This window comes from Myotis brandtii, unplaced genomic scaffold (genome assembly GCF_000412655.1).
Source record: "Myotis brandtii unplaced genomic scaffold, ASM41265v1 scaffold123, whole genome shotgun sequence".
Lineage (NCBI taxonomy): Eukaryota > Metazoa > Chordata > Mammalia > Chiroptera > Vespertilionidae > Myotis > Myotis brandtii.
The window spans coordinates 4,024,312-4,042,258 of record NW_005354291.1 but is presented as its reverse complement, the minus strand read 5'-3'; the positions used below and the strand labels follow the sequence as shown (position 1 = coordinate 4,042,258).

General features: G+C 35.8%; 1 protein-coding gene across 1 annotated transcript in view; it reads left to right on the top strand.

The window, feature by feature from the left end:
• The window catches only part of TRDN (triadin), an 86,686-nt gene that overhangs the window by 49,182 nt on the left and 19,557 nt on the right, over positions 1–17,947 (top strand). The window contains exons 3-4 of the mRNA XM_005858950.2: positions 5,310–5,474; positions 6,525–6,557. Of these exons, the coding sequence (XP_005859012.1) occupies positions 5,310–5,474; positions 6,525–6,557 (198 nt within the window). The remainder of the gene's footprint in view (positions 1–5,309; positions 5,475–6,524; positions 6,558–17,947) is intronic.

The window sequence follows — 17,947 nt, the reverse complement described above, 5'->3', positions numbered from 1 at the left end:
TAACTTATTTGAGAATGGATACCATATAGTCAGAATTAAAGTGCCAAACACCCAAGAGGATACTGGAAATGACAGTCCTATAGTATTTGGAGACTGAGAGAAGGTGAGATCATATATTGAGCCTGATGCTGAGGGGAGGGGAAGCTGCCGGCCCTAGCGAGCAAACTTGGAATAGCCTCTGGATTATCCTAGATCAGTGATGGCGAACCTTTTGAGCTCGGCGTGTCAGCATTTCGAAAAAACCCTAACTTAACTCTGGTTCCGTGTCACATATAGAAATTTTTTGATATTTGCAACCATAGTAAAACAAAGACTTATATTTTTGATATTTATTTTATATATTTAAATGCCATTTAACAAAGAAAAATCAACCAAAAAAAATGAGTTCATAGGTTCGCCATCACTGTCCTAGATTCAAAGACAATCCTGCTTATTTCTCCACATTGACATTGAATAATTACCAGGCACTGTGGTATGTGATTTGTATGTATTATTTCATATAATACTCATAACGCCTTGTGAGATATTATTACTCTTATTGTCATTTTACAGTTCAGCAAACTGAAGCACAGAGTGCTTTGAGATTTTTTCCCCACTATATAACACTGTTTGTCAGAACTCAGCATATTATAAATTGGATTATGAGCAGGATGAATATAGAAATAATTGGCATGAGGCATTGTGGTCTTGACTTAGCTTAGTGACTTTGGAAAAGCAGAGGTCTAACTGAATTGTCTAAACATGGCAAAAGCTGATTTTCTGATCATCACACAGCTCTTATTTGGAGAGCACCAGGACTAGCCTGAGGTGGGTAAAGAACTTACCTTGCATGTAAAATTTAAGAGTGTTCTAGAAAATTCATCAATTAAAATGAATGATATTTTAATGCAATATTTAACAATTCAGAATTAATGCAAACAACTGTGATTACAAAATATCAAAAATTTTAAATGAAGACAGGATCATTTTCACCAAATTTTCCTTTTGTTTTTGGTTCCAATATGGTTTGGCACTGCCCAAGGAGGGAGGCTTGAACTTGAATGCTATCAATCTGAGTTCAGAGCCCATGCTTGTTTGCTGATGTTTCTCTGGATATGAAAGATAAAGAAGAGTCAAATACAGCTTAAAGAACATAAGACTGATGGTCAAAGATAATGGTGAAGCCATGGAATTGGTTCTTTAGGAGGAAAGCAGAAAAAAATGACTAATCTAATTTCCCTAGTGTATTTAGAAACTTAAGAATCTATAAAGTGTGGCTTCAAAGACAGAGAACAAATAAAAATCTTATTTAACTTTAAACTTTTTCTTTTCTTAGCACTCTTTTATGAGTGTCAAGAATCCAATTACTGATCTTAAGGCGCCTAAAGCAGTTTCCCCTGCATCTGGTGGTATACATTTCTGTAAGAAATAGAAGATACTATTAAGAGTACTTGAACACTGAGAAACATTTTTATCTCATATAATAGAAGTGCTGGAAGCAGGTGATAATTCCAAGATTGGATAATTCAATGCCTCAGCAATGTCATGGACTCAAGTTCTTTCATTTTTAACCTTTGCCTTTCTTAGTAATCCAGCTACGGTTTGTGTGGGCATAACGTGGCTACAGCAGCTCCAGGTTCTCTGACACCATGCCACAACTTCTTGTTCCCCCTTTTAACAACAAGAAAACCCCTCCAAGAATCTCCCATCCAACATCTTATTCCAGAAACAATTGTGAATTCATGTTATTGTTTGTTTGATAGCAGTATAACATAACATAATAGCTAAAAGTCATGCTTTGGAGGGTACAAAATCAGACTCCATAATTTACTAGCTGTGTAACCTTAGCCATATTATTTAAATTCTCTATGTCCCAGTGTCTCAGTGTTTCTATATTTAATATAGAGATAAAAAAATATAGCTACCAAATTGGATTATCGAAAGGAAAAAGTGAGTTAATATAAAGTTCTTAGAATGATATCTTCCAGGTAACATGCTCTTTATAAGTGTTACCTACTGTTGTTATCTGAGGATCCTCACTGTGATATATGTAATCTAACTCATGGAAACAGGAGAGGTAAGAAAGTAAAGTTATCTGAGTACTCTTAAAAAGGAAGACATTAATAAAAGATTTAGTTGCATTGTATATTATTCCCTTTGAAATGATTTGGATGTCTGAGGGAAGGAATAAGAATTAACTTGAGGACAGCTATCTTACTCAAGATCTACATATCTACTAGTATATCTAGTATATATCTATATCTATATCTATATCTATATCTATATCTATATCTATATCTAATCTACCTAACTAGTCCATATCTATCATTTTTAAAAGTTGTTGTCCAAGTGGCTAAAAATCAGACGCTGATCTCAAGCCAGCAACATTGACTTCATAAAAGTAGTCTAATTTGACTATTTTAAAACCAGGCAATATGTACGTGTCTGCAGAGTTTGTATAATACATTTAAGCATAAGGATAATTAAACAGATGCCTATTTTGTTGGGTTTTATTGTTATGTTCCTCAGTGAACACTTAGAAAGAAGGGGAATGGATAAATGGTCTCAATCTATTCAGATCATAAAAACTCCATTTGCAGTATTGTTCCATTAGATATAAAATATAGACGGGCTAAAATGTCTTTAATGATGTCAGTACAATCCAGTTCTGTATATATAACTCTTTTAAAATTCTCAATTGCAATAATAAAATCCATTCATTTCCTTTCTCTGAGATTTAATCTATCCATTCAGACTATCATACCTTGCTCACACAACTCTCCAGAATGTAGCAAAATAAGGACCAAAGAGTAAAGTTACAATGACATTGAATCCTGGAGATAGGTTTTGCTGAGGCCAGCATTTTATAACTTGTCATCCTTGAATGGGTTGCGGATCTCCTCAAATAGAACATAAAATTTAAAATTTCCCTAGAAATCTTCTCTCTCCTATCATTTCCCGCCTCTGTGGAATCTTACCCATCAGCATAAAAATGGAATATTTATTCCTTCTTTAACAGTACCAACAACAGAAAGCCCACTATGATTCCAGTCCTCCCTCAATCGTTTCCGAATTTCTGTCATTTACTTTGCAGTAAAATGTACTCACTGCCTCTAGATGCTTCCCACTTGGTCTTGAATGCATCCCACTGAAACCATCCTTTGAGATTGCTAATGACATCTTCATCATTAGAGCTAAAAGTCATTCTCACTTGACCTATCAGCTACATTTGTCAGTGATCATTCTATCCTCAAAACAATTCTTCACTTCATATCTATCTAGTACAGCTAGTACATTATGTTCTTTTTTTCTATGTTTCAATTCCCCCTTCTCTCTCCCTCTCTCTCTCTCTCTCTCTCTCTCTCTCTCTCTCTCTCTCCCTCCTTCCCTCCATCCCTCCCTCCCTCCCTCCCTCCTTCCCTGTTCATCTCTCCTTCTCTTCCTTGTTCCTACATTCTAAATGTTGGGGTGTTCCTGGATATACTCTCTTGTTGATCACATTCAGTGATCACATTCAGTGTCATGTCTTTCAATACCTTCTATTCTCTCTCAAACTCCCAAGTTTCTATCTTCAGTGAGGACTTTCCTTTTGTAGATCATAGTGAGCTATACAATATGACATATAGATGTGTAAAAGGCAACTCAAGTTTGACAAGTCTGAAACTCAGCTACTTGTATGCTTCCCCTAAAATCCCTGCTGCTTCTCTCCAGTTCTTCCCATTTTAGTAAATGGCATTTCAATTGTTCTGGTTTCTTATACCAAAAACCTTAAAGCTATCTTGTATCCTTCTTTTTCACACCCTATAGGCAAACTGTCAGTCTATACTATTAATTCTATCTTTTAAATACATTCACAATCTGATCACATCTCATCCCACACACTGTTAAAACCCTGATAGAAATTATGGTAATTTTTCTGCTAGATTACTTCATTTGGCTCCTTTCTGATCTTCCTATTTCCAACCTGGAATTCTTCCAATACTCAACACAGCAAAAGACATTACATGAGTAAAATCACTTCATTCCTCTTTCAGTGACTTCCTATCACAATCAGAGTTAAAGACTAATTTTGAAGTACTTAACCTTTAGATAATATAATATGTTGGTATAATTCTAGTCTCTTAAAATATCAAAGAGAAAATAATCTCTGCAAAGCTAAAGTAGTTTTTTGAATTAAGGAAAACATAAATCTAAAATTTAATTACAGGTTGATGAAAAATCAGGTTCAATGTATACTGTGTTTCTGGGTAGACCACCTCTTCAATCAGATCTTAAACACTGGTCATACCCCTTCAGAGAAATTTTCTTATAATTTGAATGAGAAGAACAATATTTTGAAAATCCCTAAAATGTCTAATTGCTTACATTTTTATTATTTAATCTCTCATTCTGCAAATACTTTATATCTCCTAACAGTGGTCGGCAAACCGCGGCTTGCAAGCCACATGCGGCTCTTTGGCCCCTTGAGTGTGGCTCTTCCACAAAATATCACGTGTGGGCACGCATGTACAGTGCAATTGAAACTTCGTGGCCCATGCATAGAAGTCGGTATTTTGTGGAAGAGCCACACTTAAGGGGCCTAAGAGCCGCATGTGGCTCACAAGCCACGGTTTGCCGACCACTGTCTAGTATAAAATAAAAGGACAAATTTGTGGACTTTATATGTTTTCTAATTTTATCCATTATCTATTAGAAGGTCAAAGACTTTTTATTTTTAGGTATTGGGATATCTAACAAGGGTAAACAAATTGAATCTAACCAGAGCTCAATATGATCACTACCGTGACAATTCCATATTTTTCTTACTGTATCACAAATGATAATAAATGGACCTATCAGTCTTATTTTAGTCACAGCTACTTAAGTCAACTTGGAACTTAGAGTTTATCTGAAAATTTAAAGTCTTCTTTACCATGATGTTTTCCAGTACAATATGGGCCAACCATGATTTCTTTTGTTCCTGACCATCCATAACTTAGAGTTTATATTGCAATTTGGATAACGTAACTATATATTATTTTAATATATTTCTATTTTTTCCCATGTTAAACTTTTATTTAGATTAAAACTTCTCAAGGGCAGCTTCATTATTGATTACCCCATAGTATTTGAACCACAGTTACCCAATAACATTCATTTTTAATTGAATACATGTGCTTACTAAAAAAAATGCAATTTATATTTCTGAGCACACAAAAAAATGTAGCCAAGAGATACTTAAATTCATAAAATTGACATATTCATTTAGTCAAAAGAACAAATCTGGAAAAGTTTTTCTTAGTTTTTTGGGGAATTGTTGTAAAATTTTCTTCTTTTAAAATTACTTTTAGCAAGCTCTATTTCCAAGATTGGCTCAGATCCTCTGAAATTCGTACATCATGCAGTGGAGGAAACTACAGACTGGGTCTATGGCTTCTTTTCTTTGTTGTCTGACATCATCTCGTCTGAGGGTGATGAAGAAGAAGAAGAGGATGGGGATGAGGACACTGATACAGGTACAAAGATCAAAGAAACATTTTTAACTGCTGGGACCAATATTAGATATCTGTCACTGGGGTTTGCTTACATTTAAGCAAAAATGAGAACTTGGTCAATCTAAACCAAAATGAATATACTTCTGAGTGCTCATAGAGAATCAACAGAATGCCAAACTCAGTAAATGTGTCTCATTTGGCTTTCACCTTATAGTTTATCTGCCATTATGGCAAATATGTCAATAGTAAATGCTACCATCAAAGTAGCAATATAGTAGGAGGTCTTATATTGTACTACTATAAGCCCACAATAGAAACATTTGTATGTTTCTTGGAGGAAAGTAATAGCTGTTTCTCAAGTTTATCCTTAGAAATGCTGAAGTAACTGTAAAACTAAACATACATATAAATGTTTTATGCACATAAGTCATGTTCATAGTCAAATCCTATTAAAATCATAATCGAAAGTAAATTTATTGAATCAAATGGAGGTGTAGAATAGAGGGACACATTCTAAATGTTACAACAATTTAAATGTTATGCAACTAACATATATACTCATATGTTAAAAAATAAAAATAAATAAACTCAAATTACACATAAATTACTATTGAATAGATGTGAAAAGACAGAGCATTTTGATTCTGCATTTTAGTGACATTTTTAGGGACAACCTTAGTCACCATGTATTCAGCCTTGACTACCAGGAAGGCTCCTATTATTTTAGCCCTTTATATGACTTTGTCTGAATTTGTATTTGCTTGGCCCCAGTGAGTGGTGGAGAAGAACAATAGAGAACTGAAATTCACATGATATACAAACTATGATGTATAATTTGGATCACTGCCAGAATTTTATTGAACTCATAAAAGTAGAACTATGTCTAATAAATGTACCTAAACAAAGTTTATATTTAAAAACTGGAATTTTGAAAACAAAGTAACATAAGGACTTTTGTTGTCAAAACAAATAGATGTTTTTAAAAATTAAAAAATAAAATGGGAAAATAGAGAAGCAATATTATGCTATGTTAAAAATTTTTCTAATTTATTGTTTTCTGTCTTGGTTTAGGAGAAATAGAAGAGCCTCCCTTGAAAAAAAAAGGTTGGTGTGTTTTTTTTTCACTTTTGAAACTAAATTTTTTCTCTGTGGTAATATTGATCTTAAGCATGACTTAAATATACTTTACTTGAGTTTTAGCCTTAATTTATTTTTAATATAGAATATTTAATGATTTGATCAAGATTTATAGTTAGGAAAAGAAATACTCAATTCTTTCCAGTGAAACTGATCCCACTGTTTTCGGCTGCATTGATGCCTTCTTCAATAGATGTGTGAATCTGTCTACACACAGATCATTGTGAATTGGGATTGTGGGAATGAGGAATGAATTCTGTAGTCTTGATAATGCCCCAAGAAGATACCCATGATCTTTATTCTCCACACGGCCAGATTTATTGATTCCAAATTTGTCTTCTTATTTTATTACTAGTGTCCAGATGCACGGATTCATGCACATTGAAAGGAAATTAATTAGAAGAAATATTTTAATATCGCCATTTGCCCTTTTTTTATAATAGAAGTGTCAACCAAATTCACGATCAATAATGACAGATTGAAACACACACATGTGATTGGTGCCAGTGAGAATGTTATATTTATTGTGCATGTGTGAGTCAACTTAGCCTTTCATAGATGTAGAATAAACTTGCTTAATTAGACCTGCTTTCTGATTTAGCTAAACTTTTTCCAGCCCAGTGAAACACCCCAACTTCTCTTTCAGGTAATAGTCAGCAACCCAGCAGTAAATATCAACACGAGGCAGATTATTATTGTAGATCACGCAGGGAGAACAAAGGGTAAAATACTTAGCTGTAGCAGTGTTTGACTATGTTCCACGCAATGAGAAAACCTGAAGTCATTTTCAAGTTCCACCATTTCTTACTACTTTTCAGTTGGGTCAAGTTTCTAAACTTTCTAAATCTCTATTGTCTTGCTAATGAAAAGACAATAGGATCCTACCAAGTCTCCTATCTACATACTCCAGGACTTATGTGAGGATCAAATGAGATGAGGCACTGGAAAACAGTTCACAAACATTTGGTTGACCTGTAAAATGTTTGCACCTGGCTATAAAGCAAGTCATGTTCCTGAGCTGAAGAAATTCCAATGAGGCTAGTCACTAGGGCAGTGATGGCGAACCTATGACATGCGTGTCAGAGGTGACACGCGAACTCATTTTTTTGGTTGATTTTTCTTTGATAAATGGCATTTAAATATATAAAATAAATATCAAAAACATAAGTCTTTGTTTTACTATGGTTGCAAATATCAAAAAATTTCTATATGTGACACAGCACCAGAGTTAAGTTAGGGTTTTTCAAAATGCTGACACGCCGAGCTCAAAAGGTTCGCCATCACTGCACTAGGGAGAGGAAGCCAGGCTTTGCCATGTGACATTATTACACGGCACCCACAGCAACTGTTTCTAGGCTGGGCTGGGCTGTGGGCTGCATTTTGCGCCATGGGGTCTCGGCAGTGTTGGCTGTGATTTGGTGGGGGATCACTCTGGGGTGGTGCCAGTGCCTGTGTCCCACTTGGGGGAAGCCAAGTGTTGGTTTGTTAGTGCCAGGTCCACAGTACCATTTATTTTTAAATGGCCAGTGCATGTCATGGCAGCTCCTACATTGAGCATCTGTCCCCTGGTGTGCGTGTCATAGCAACTGGTCAGATAAACGGACACTTAGCCTTATAGATATATATAGATTGGATTATTTTTGTTTTTATTTTTAGGTAGTAACTGTGGGACATGATGGCTGAGATAGTGTGGAGGATAATAATCTTGGAGGCACGAGCATATTCAGTCACTATGTATCGTGTAGGATCCTGAAGTACAGTTACCTGGGTATGCTTGGATGTGGTGTACAAGAATTCCTTGCAGGAATAGCTAGATCCTTATGCTGAATGACCTGCTCACAAATTCAAAAGATGGGCACAGTAAAGGCTAGGGAAAAGTGGTATAGTTATGGAGTGAGAGCCTCAGATGGGCAGAGATTTCTACAGGAAAGAGTAGGAATTATGTCTGCAAGGGAAAATAGGGAGTAAGGAACCCTATCCTCAGGTACTTTTAGTGTGACTGAGAAAATGGCAACACATAAACCAGACTTGACACAGTAACAATGTTTTAGTTATTGCTGCCCACGTTTAGCAGCAATATCATGGGAATATTTATTTTAGAGGAGGTCTTGCTGACTTCTATTGCTACCTCCCTAGAACACTGAATACAAACAGTGGGATCCAAATTTGGAGCTTCAGCCTTGCTTGAGCACATGATGATCACCTCACTGTGTGGGGTAAAATCCACTCGGTGTATGTTAAATTTGAAAATATTAATTTGACCAACCAGAGAGAGCTAAACCAGTGGAACACGACTGTGACAAAGCCATCCAAAAATGAAAGTGGTCATGAAGCTATGGGGAGGAGGAAAGACAGGTTTCCTGACTCACAAATCCAAGATGAGAACTCAAGAAGTCAAGAAAGACTTTAGCCATTACATCCAGGTTACAGATTCTAGATTAGTTTATTAGTCTTTTGAGGTAAGAAACATAGTCTTTTTACATCTGATCTTCAATGAATAGTGCCTAGAACAAAGCCAAACTTTAAGGTAATCAGTTACTAGTCATTATCTGGAAATAACAGTTTGTGTATATGTCTACTGCAATTGGAAAAGAAAAACAAACAAATAAATAACGATTTCTTACTTATACATAAATTAACTTCTATAAAAATATAATATTTTCCATGAGTCAATACTCAGTATTTAATAAAGAATCTGTTCTCTCTCTTTTTTTTTACTTGAATTTTCCGCTGGGAATATTTTAAAATTAAGTTTCATGTAATGATTAACATAAATTGCAAATTCTCACAAAGATATTTAATTATTGTTTCTTAATGTATTGCCTTGATTCCTCAAATCAACAAAAAAAAACATTAAATAGTTATTTAGGGTACTTTTTAAAAAATGTCAGTAACGCTTATTAGTTAAAATAGTCTAAGGGATATACTAGTATGTGTTTAAAACCATGTATATAAATATCTTCTTGAAGGATTACTAGGAGCAAAATAGATTTTAAAATCACCTGAATATATATTTTTTAGTAATATTATTTAAAAAGCTACATGAGAAAATGAACATTTAAGGAAACATCTTACGTACTCTACCTTGGGTACAAACGCTATGTAATGATAAACATTAGTTGAAGTGGACTAAAGAAAATAGATTTCACCTGACCAGCATGGCTCAGTTCATAGGTTAAGTGTAGACCTATGAACCAGGAGGTCACAGTTCGATTCCCAGTCAGGGCACATGCTGGAGATGCAAGCTCAATCCCCAGTAGGGGGGCGGTGTGCAGGAGGCAAGTGATTGATAATTCTCTCTCATCATTGATATCTCTCTCTCTCTCTTCCTCTTCCTTCCTTTCTAAAATCAATAAAAAATATACTTTAAAAAATAAAAAATGAAAGCATTTTTAATGTTATTACTAGGGAAATGATATTATGAGTTTAGTCTTATTTTAAGATAGATTATTTTATACATCTTCAGATTTAAAAATTGTAGTTTAAAAAGTTTTATTTTGTAATCTGGAATGATAGGCTCAAAAACATTTTATCTTTATTCATCTAAATTGTTCTTTATTAACATCTTCATTAATATTCTCTCCCATTCAGATATATTGAATAATATTTGGCTAAGTTATACTAACTAAATTATCAGGCTTTTGTTGTTCATTCAATTGCTGGTGTCTATATGAAGCATTTTTATTTAAATGCACTTAAAGTGTTGGTTAAATTTGTACTTGCTCTTTGAAATAAGGGACTGTCGCTAAGTTTGAACAGGACCACATATGATGACTGCTATTTCTGTAAGATTGTACCTGATGCATGTCAACGGCAGAGGAAGAGTCTCTTCTCTACTTAGAGCAAAACAAATTCCATCCTCCTTATAGTTGTGTTTTTAAATTGCCCTAAAGCTTCTCAGGTCAAAAAGAGCCCAGTAAATTTAAACTCAGGTCCTTCATTGTGTATTTTTCTCACTTTATTGAAATCCACAATAGCTCTTTGCCGTCAGGGTGAATAAGGAAGAGCCAGGAAATTTGAGCATCATAAATATTCAAGACTTTAGGATTAGGCCATTGAGAAGATTGCATCGAGTCACCGTGAGTAAGATAGATGGACAAGTTCCCCTGCCAGAGATTTCATTTCATCCATCTTTGCTGGCAGCTTCAGCGGCTTAGACAAGGCTGGACACTAAGTGCCCGAAAAAATATGGGAGAAAAGGAGGGAGAATGGAAAGGTAACTAAACTTGTTAAAATTCATAGCCTCAGAATATTGGTTACTAGGTAGGTCATAGTAACATTGTTAAGAAGATACATTTATTTTTGGATCTCTTTAAATAAGTCTCAATCAGAACTCGGCTTCATAGCTGCACTGTTGTATATTACCCTCAAGCTGGGACAGAACTCTGTGCTTTATACCCTGTCTTTCTCAGTATTGATCAGATCAGTGGTGACCGGGGAACAAAGCCCGGAGAGAACAGTCAGTGGGCCTGGAGGTGTGCATTAGGATGAAAAAGGCTGAGGAAGCAGAGGTAAATGGAAATATGGTGAATGACCCAGAAATGCACTTCCCAAGTAGTTGCAGCTGTTGTGAGTTCGGGACCCACCGTGTCAGGTAACTTTAGTACCATGTGCTGCTAAAAAAAGAGTTTGTCTCCATCAAGGCAAGGGAACTAGAACCAGGATGATGAAAAGAATAGTGGGTAAGATCAGAGCCCGAAGGAACAGGCCAAAGAAAGCAAGAGATCAGATATTGGCACCAGCCTCCTGGGGAATGAAAAGGCTGTCTGAGACAACGCAACGCAGGCCCAACCATTCTAAGTCGTTCTTGTTAGAGCCAGAATAATCTCAGTGCTGCTACATTCTTACCTGTAAGTAAAGTTGGATGTGTAATTGAGGTGTGTATGAATGGAAAGCTGTTAAGTCCATTGTATTCCAGACTCTCTTCTCTCTAGCTCTGTATGTTTCTTTTCCCCAAATCATGATAAACTAAGGTGCAGGTTGAATGCAGATGGCTTAATGTGTTCCCTGTTCCAGATTATGTATTTTCATTTAGAAAAACTGGCTGAAAAATAAGTTTTAAAAAATCAAAACAGAGCCCAGTCAGTGTGGCTCAGTGGTTGAGCTTAGGCCTATGAACCAAGAGGTCATGGTTTGATTCCCAGTCAGGACACATGCCTGGGTTTTGGCCTCCATCCCCAGTAGGGGGCGTGCAGGAGACAGCCAATCAATGATTCTCTCTCATCATTGATGTTTCTATTTCTCTCTCCCTCTCCCTTCCTCTGTCTGAAATCAATAAAAATATAGTTTAAAAAATCAAAACAGAAAATTTATCAGTGGCTCTCAACTCTGTGTATCAAATTCAAATGATGTCTTCATTAGAATTATTTTGTCCACAAAAGACCAAAATCCATTTTAAACTGGCTTAGTGGAAAATATACTTTATTACTTCAAGTAAGTGAAAAATACAAGAATAAAATTGGCTTGAAGATGTCTAGATATAGGTTTTTTAACGTCATTAGTAAATCCCCCCCACCTCTCTCTTTACTCCTGACCTTGCTTTGTTCATCTGTATCACTTGCTTAATTCTCAGTCAGGATATCCTCTTCCTGGCAATTATGATCACCAGAAGCTTGAGGCCAATATGTACATGTATGTGTGTGTGTGTGTGAATATATATATATATATTTATTTTTTTGCTTTAGCAACTCAGGAGAGAAGACTATGCTTTTCCCAAAGGATTTCAGCAAAACCAATGTATTTGACTCTCCCTGAATTGTATCACAACTCAAACGTGCTCCATGGAGCAGCCACATTAGCATCTTCTGAGAGTGATTTAGTAATGCAGAACCAGGCTCCTTCTAGACCAACTGAATCAGAATCTGCATGTTAAGAAGATTCCCCAGGCGACTCACATGCACATTAAAATTTGAGAAACATCGGTCTAGACAGTATTCTGACTGTGGTTCTAAAACCACCTGAGAGCTGATTGAAATTGGAGAGCTCTAAAAGGTTCCTGACCATGAGAGACTACAGTAATTGATTAAGTTTGGACTGCAGCTCAGGAATTGATTTTAAAATCTCCCCAGATGATTCTGATGTACAGCCACATTGATCCTGTCTAGTATATCATCCAATATGAAGCTCAAATACTGACACCGTCAAAACCTCATCCAAATCTGTAAACTCCACTAGTGATTATCTCCTAAACGGTATCATATGTAATCATTTCCACCTCTGTCTGGTTTATGGACATGTGGGAAATAGCATCTCATTTTATAATTGAGAAAATAAAATTCAAAGGAAAAAATGGATTTGTGTGAGATGACTAAGTTAATGGTAAAAATAAAATGGAATAGGTATTATCTTTATTTTAAAATTTTTGTAGGGGTCAGTAGTATGCTGTGTTGAGACTACTAATAGTTGGCCTGTAGTGTACTTTCCTCAGAATTTTTGTTTACCCACAGAAAAATCGTCAGAAAATCATGTAAAATACAAAGACTTATACATCATTTGGTATATTTATCTAAAATAGTGAGAATTCAACAAAAAAGATCCCCATAATATTTCTTAATTAGTTACTAAAAAGATGAAAAGGTGTGCTTGGTTATTTATCATAATTAAACTTTTGTGTACTAATCACAATTGGCTGAATCTTGCAAATAGAGATATGTTCAAATGAATAAATAATTTGAATTTTTAATATTAAAATGAGAAAAAAATGTACGTGGGCCTTCTATATTGTCTGGTGCTTGCGAGATATATATAGAAAACATAATGATAAAAGGCATTCTTTGAAATTCACAACCCTCATAATAATTTAATAAACTGGGTTGTCATCTAAAAGAATCAGGATGGTTGCCTTGGTGACAAAGATTACCCCTTCAACTTCTTGAGTCTGTTATTTAAAAATCTTGATTCATAATATTTTTTATTTATTAACAATGTGCCATACAGATAGAGAAAAATTGCTTTAAACTGGCCACGTAAGTCTTAAACAAAATGATAAACTACCTACTCAACAATAAGCTTTGTTATGATTGTAAGTAGATAGAAACTACTTATCACAAGCAAAATGCATGTAGTATAACAAAAGAACCCAGAAAGACTTCACTACAAAATAAAGTTATTCAGAATCATTACAGCAACCTAGTTTTACTAATTTTGGTCCCATTGATTGCTATTGCTGGCATTCTTTTCCTTTTTAGTACCCATGGCCTCTTTTCCCAAGTTACATATGAAAAAGATGATCTCAGAGAGTCTTGGGAAAATCTGTTGGTCCCTGATTGCTATTGGCATCATGGGAGACAGAGAGCTTAGATGAACACATTTTGATAGAATTAAATGCCTAAAGAAGACGAAGGAGAACCAAGCTAATAAAACAAATCGTCACTTCTAATTTGGAGACATTTTAAAGATTTTGTCTATTGCAGCAATTTTCAACCTTTCTCATCTCATGGCACACTTAAACTAATTACTAAAATCCTGCTGCACACCAAAAAATATATTATATTTTTTGCCGATCTGACAAAAAAAGGTATAATTTTGATTCATTCACGTCAGACTGCTATTGTTATGTTGGCTGTTGTCACTTTTTTATTTGACAATCTAAGGGAAAAGAGATCAGTGCACCTGACTAAATAGTCAGGTATTGCTTGTTTTAAAAATTCTTGCGGCATACCAATTGAAAATTGCTGGTCTATTGAGTAATTATGTGTTCCCCGTAGAATGTGCAGCATTCACTAGGAGACCTGAAAATTCTGCATTATACTGAAGCATTCTAATTTGGGCCACCAAGGGAATCTTGGACCTTGTAAGCCACAAAACAATCTTTAAGCTTTACTGGTACCAAAATGGCTTATGATTCTAACCAGGACTGGATGCTGAGACTTACAGGTCTCTAACCTAATTGCAAAGCACACATATTTGGAGATAAATAGTGACTGCTTTGACTTTCTTCTTTGTCCCTGTGTCCGGGATTGGTTCATGTCCAAGTGAACTGTTCTTAGACTGTCATGATGTTAAATGCAGGGGTTTTTTTGCTGTCATACATTGCTGTCATTTTACACACAGTGGAAGCAGTCACCTGTCTATGGCCATTATTAAATAACTAGAAGCTAGTATTAATATAATATAAGGAATTTTATTTTTTTTGAAGTTTGCTGAAAACCATAGAGCAATAAATTTCTACTTTACCAATTTAAATCTTTTAAATTTAATTTTGTGTTCTTACTAGTATACAAATGGCTCTTAGTTGACAAGATCAATGGAGAGTAACAAAGCAGGCATCAGCTGCTTGTGAAGTCTAAATTGGTAGCATGTTGTACTCATTTGGACAGGTGCCTGGATGGTCATCATTTCCTGGCTGAAGTGTGTGGAGAGAGAACTGGCACACTGTGTAGAGGCTTTTCTGGATTCTTCAGTCATCCGATAGCCACAGAGGGTGACACTAGTGATGGAATCCAATCCGCAGAGAAAATGCAATGTGGCAACAAAAGATGCAGAGGCATTTAACTTATCCTTCAGTTTGAATCATCAGAAATGAATTCCTTTTGTACTTTATGAGAAACGAATGTAGGTGTGTGTATGCCTTTACAAGGTTAGCTGTGCTTGCCCACACTTGCCTCCATAGAAGTACTAAGGGTCTTCAAAGGAACATCAGTTTAAAAAAATCAGTTCGTGATGTTCCTGCAAAAAAATGCTCATATAAGTTGTCATATTTCTGCTCATTCTGAGCTGTAGAGGTGTGTGTGTGTGTGTGTGTGTGTGTGTGTGTGTGTGTGTGTGAATCTATAACCCCTACTTGCAAAAACGCTGACAGGATCAGCTCAGATCATTGGGTTGTCCTGGTTTGGATTAGGCTGAAGTGCAGCATCAACAAAAATAAATAAATAAATGGGGCTTTATCTTTGAAACTGGTCTGAGTTACACAACTGGGTTGTGTTTACTCTATTAACCATAGAGTTTCCTCATGCACAAGCTTCCACCTACCTTGCAGGAAACACCGTTGTGCACCAACACAGCCGATCTAGTCCCTTAGAGCACCACCCTGTCTAAGCAGTGTATTTCCCCAGAAGAAGACAGGCTGGGGGTCTGTGAAGGATTTCCAGGCAGATGTCTTTAGCATCGAATCCTGCAGAGATTCTAACTCAAGTCTAATCCTCCTGTGTGATTTCCGGAATCTCTCTTTTATTCTTCTGAGGGGCCAACAGATGTGTGTGGAACACACACACACACACACACACACACACACCTACCTCTAAAGGAAAACTATTATTCTAAATGACCATTTTAAGGCCTCTCATTTCACAATGAATGTAGTATTTCATGTAACATTTTAATTTACAATATTTCATCCCTTTTCGGTATTCAAATTCATCACTACATGGAGTAAGAAAACATCTCTTAAGGCAGTGATGGCCAACCTTTTGAGCTCGGCGTGTCAGCATTTTGAAAAACCCTAACTTAACTCTGGTGCCGTGTCACATATAGGAATTTTTTGATCTTTGCAACCATAGTAAAACAAAGACTTATATTTGTGATATTTATTTTATATATTTAAATGCCATTTAACAAAGAAAAATCAACCAAAAAAAATGAGTTTGCGTGTCACCTCTGACGCGTGTCATAGGTTTGCCATCGCTGTCTTAAGGTGACTCCCTTAGCATGTCCAAAGACCACGCACTCTTGTCTTTGACAATATACTGCTTTTTTTTGGCCTAAATTATACAAGGAGCCAATCCTCTCCACAGCCCTTGTTGGTTAGCATAGGAGGAAGGAAGCAGGATAGTATTGGCAGGGGGACATTCTAAGTTTAGTTTTTCAATTCACTTGTAAAATATTTAACCCTGTAGATGACTTTAGATTTTAAAAAAGATCATTTGCCCACGCATAGGACTAGACCAATGCCGTCCAATAGTAATAAATTGTGAGTCCCATATATAATTTAAAAATTTTAAGGAGCCACATTAAAAAAGTAAAAATAATTATAAAAATTAATTTTAATAATGTATTTACTCCAATCAGGATATCAGGGCTCACCCAGAGAAGCAGAACCAGTAGGAAATTTTGCTAATATATTTTATATTGAGACATTCATTATAAGGAGCTGTCCTATGTGATTGTGGGGACTGACTATATAAGTCAGGAAGGGAAGGTCATGGGAAAACGTGAGCCCACATGCAGGGACCAAAACCATAGCCAAAGAGAGAATTTCTTCTCTTTCCCTCAGAAGCCTCAGGTCAGTTTGCAAGGCCTCCCAATAGAATCAGACAAGCCCACCCAGATGATCCAGAATCATTTTCTTAGTTAACATCAATGGGTTAGGGATTTTGATTACATCTGCAAAACACCTTTGCAGCAACTCTTAAGAGTAGTCTTCATTTAAATGACTTGGCATAGTAGTTTAGCCAAGATGACACATAAATTTAAAACCATCACTTCATTATATCCAACATTATATCATTACAATCTGGAACTAATGTAAAATTATTAATGAGATATTTTACATTCTTCTTTACACTAAGTCTTCATAATCCAGTGTGTACTTATCCTTATATCACATCTCAATTTGGACTAACCACATATCATGTTCTTAATATTCACATGTGTCTAGTAGTTACTGCATTGGACAGTGTAAGTCTGTATGGTGATAAACTAATTAGGCTGATTATCTTGCGTCTTTAAAACTGTTCTAAAGATACAAGTTCTGTGTGTGTGTGTGTGTGTGTGTGTGTGTTTACTGTTAGCTTTTTTTTGCCTATCATCTATAAGATGAAATTTTATTATGCCTTTGTAAACACAATACATCTCTTAAAACACTGATCAAAAGTATCCACACATGTAGCTCTATATGATACATTACAGTGTTGCAACACTATTTTTGTTACTTAATAATTAAAATACTATAGAACCCAAATGCAAAAGGGTAAGCAAAAGAAATATAATTCTGAGCCATCTCAACATATTCTTGGGGATCATCTTGCCCTACAGGGGCACTTGGCAATGACTAAAGCAGTGGTTCTCAACCTGTGGGTCATGACCCCTTTGGGGGTCGGATGACCCTTTCACAGGGTTCACCTAAGACCATTGGAAAACACATATATAATTACATATTGTTTTTGTGATTAATCCCTATGCTTTAATTATGTTCAATTTGTAACAATGAAATAGGGGGTTACCACAACATGATGAACTGTATTAAAGGGTCACGGCATTAGGAAGATTGAGAACCACTGGTCTAAAGACATTTTTCATAGTTATGACTAGGGATGAGACTATAGCCATTGAGTTCATAGAGGCCAGAGGTGCTGCTAAATACCATGAGTGCACAGAATAGACCAGCCGTGGGCAAACTACGGCCCGCGGGCCGAATCCGG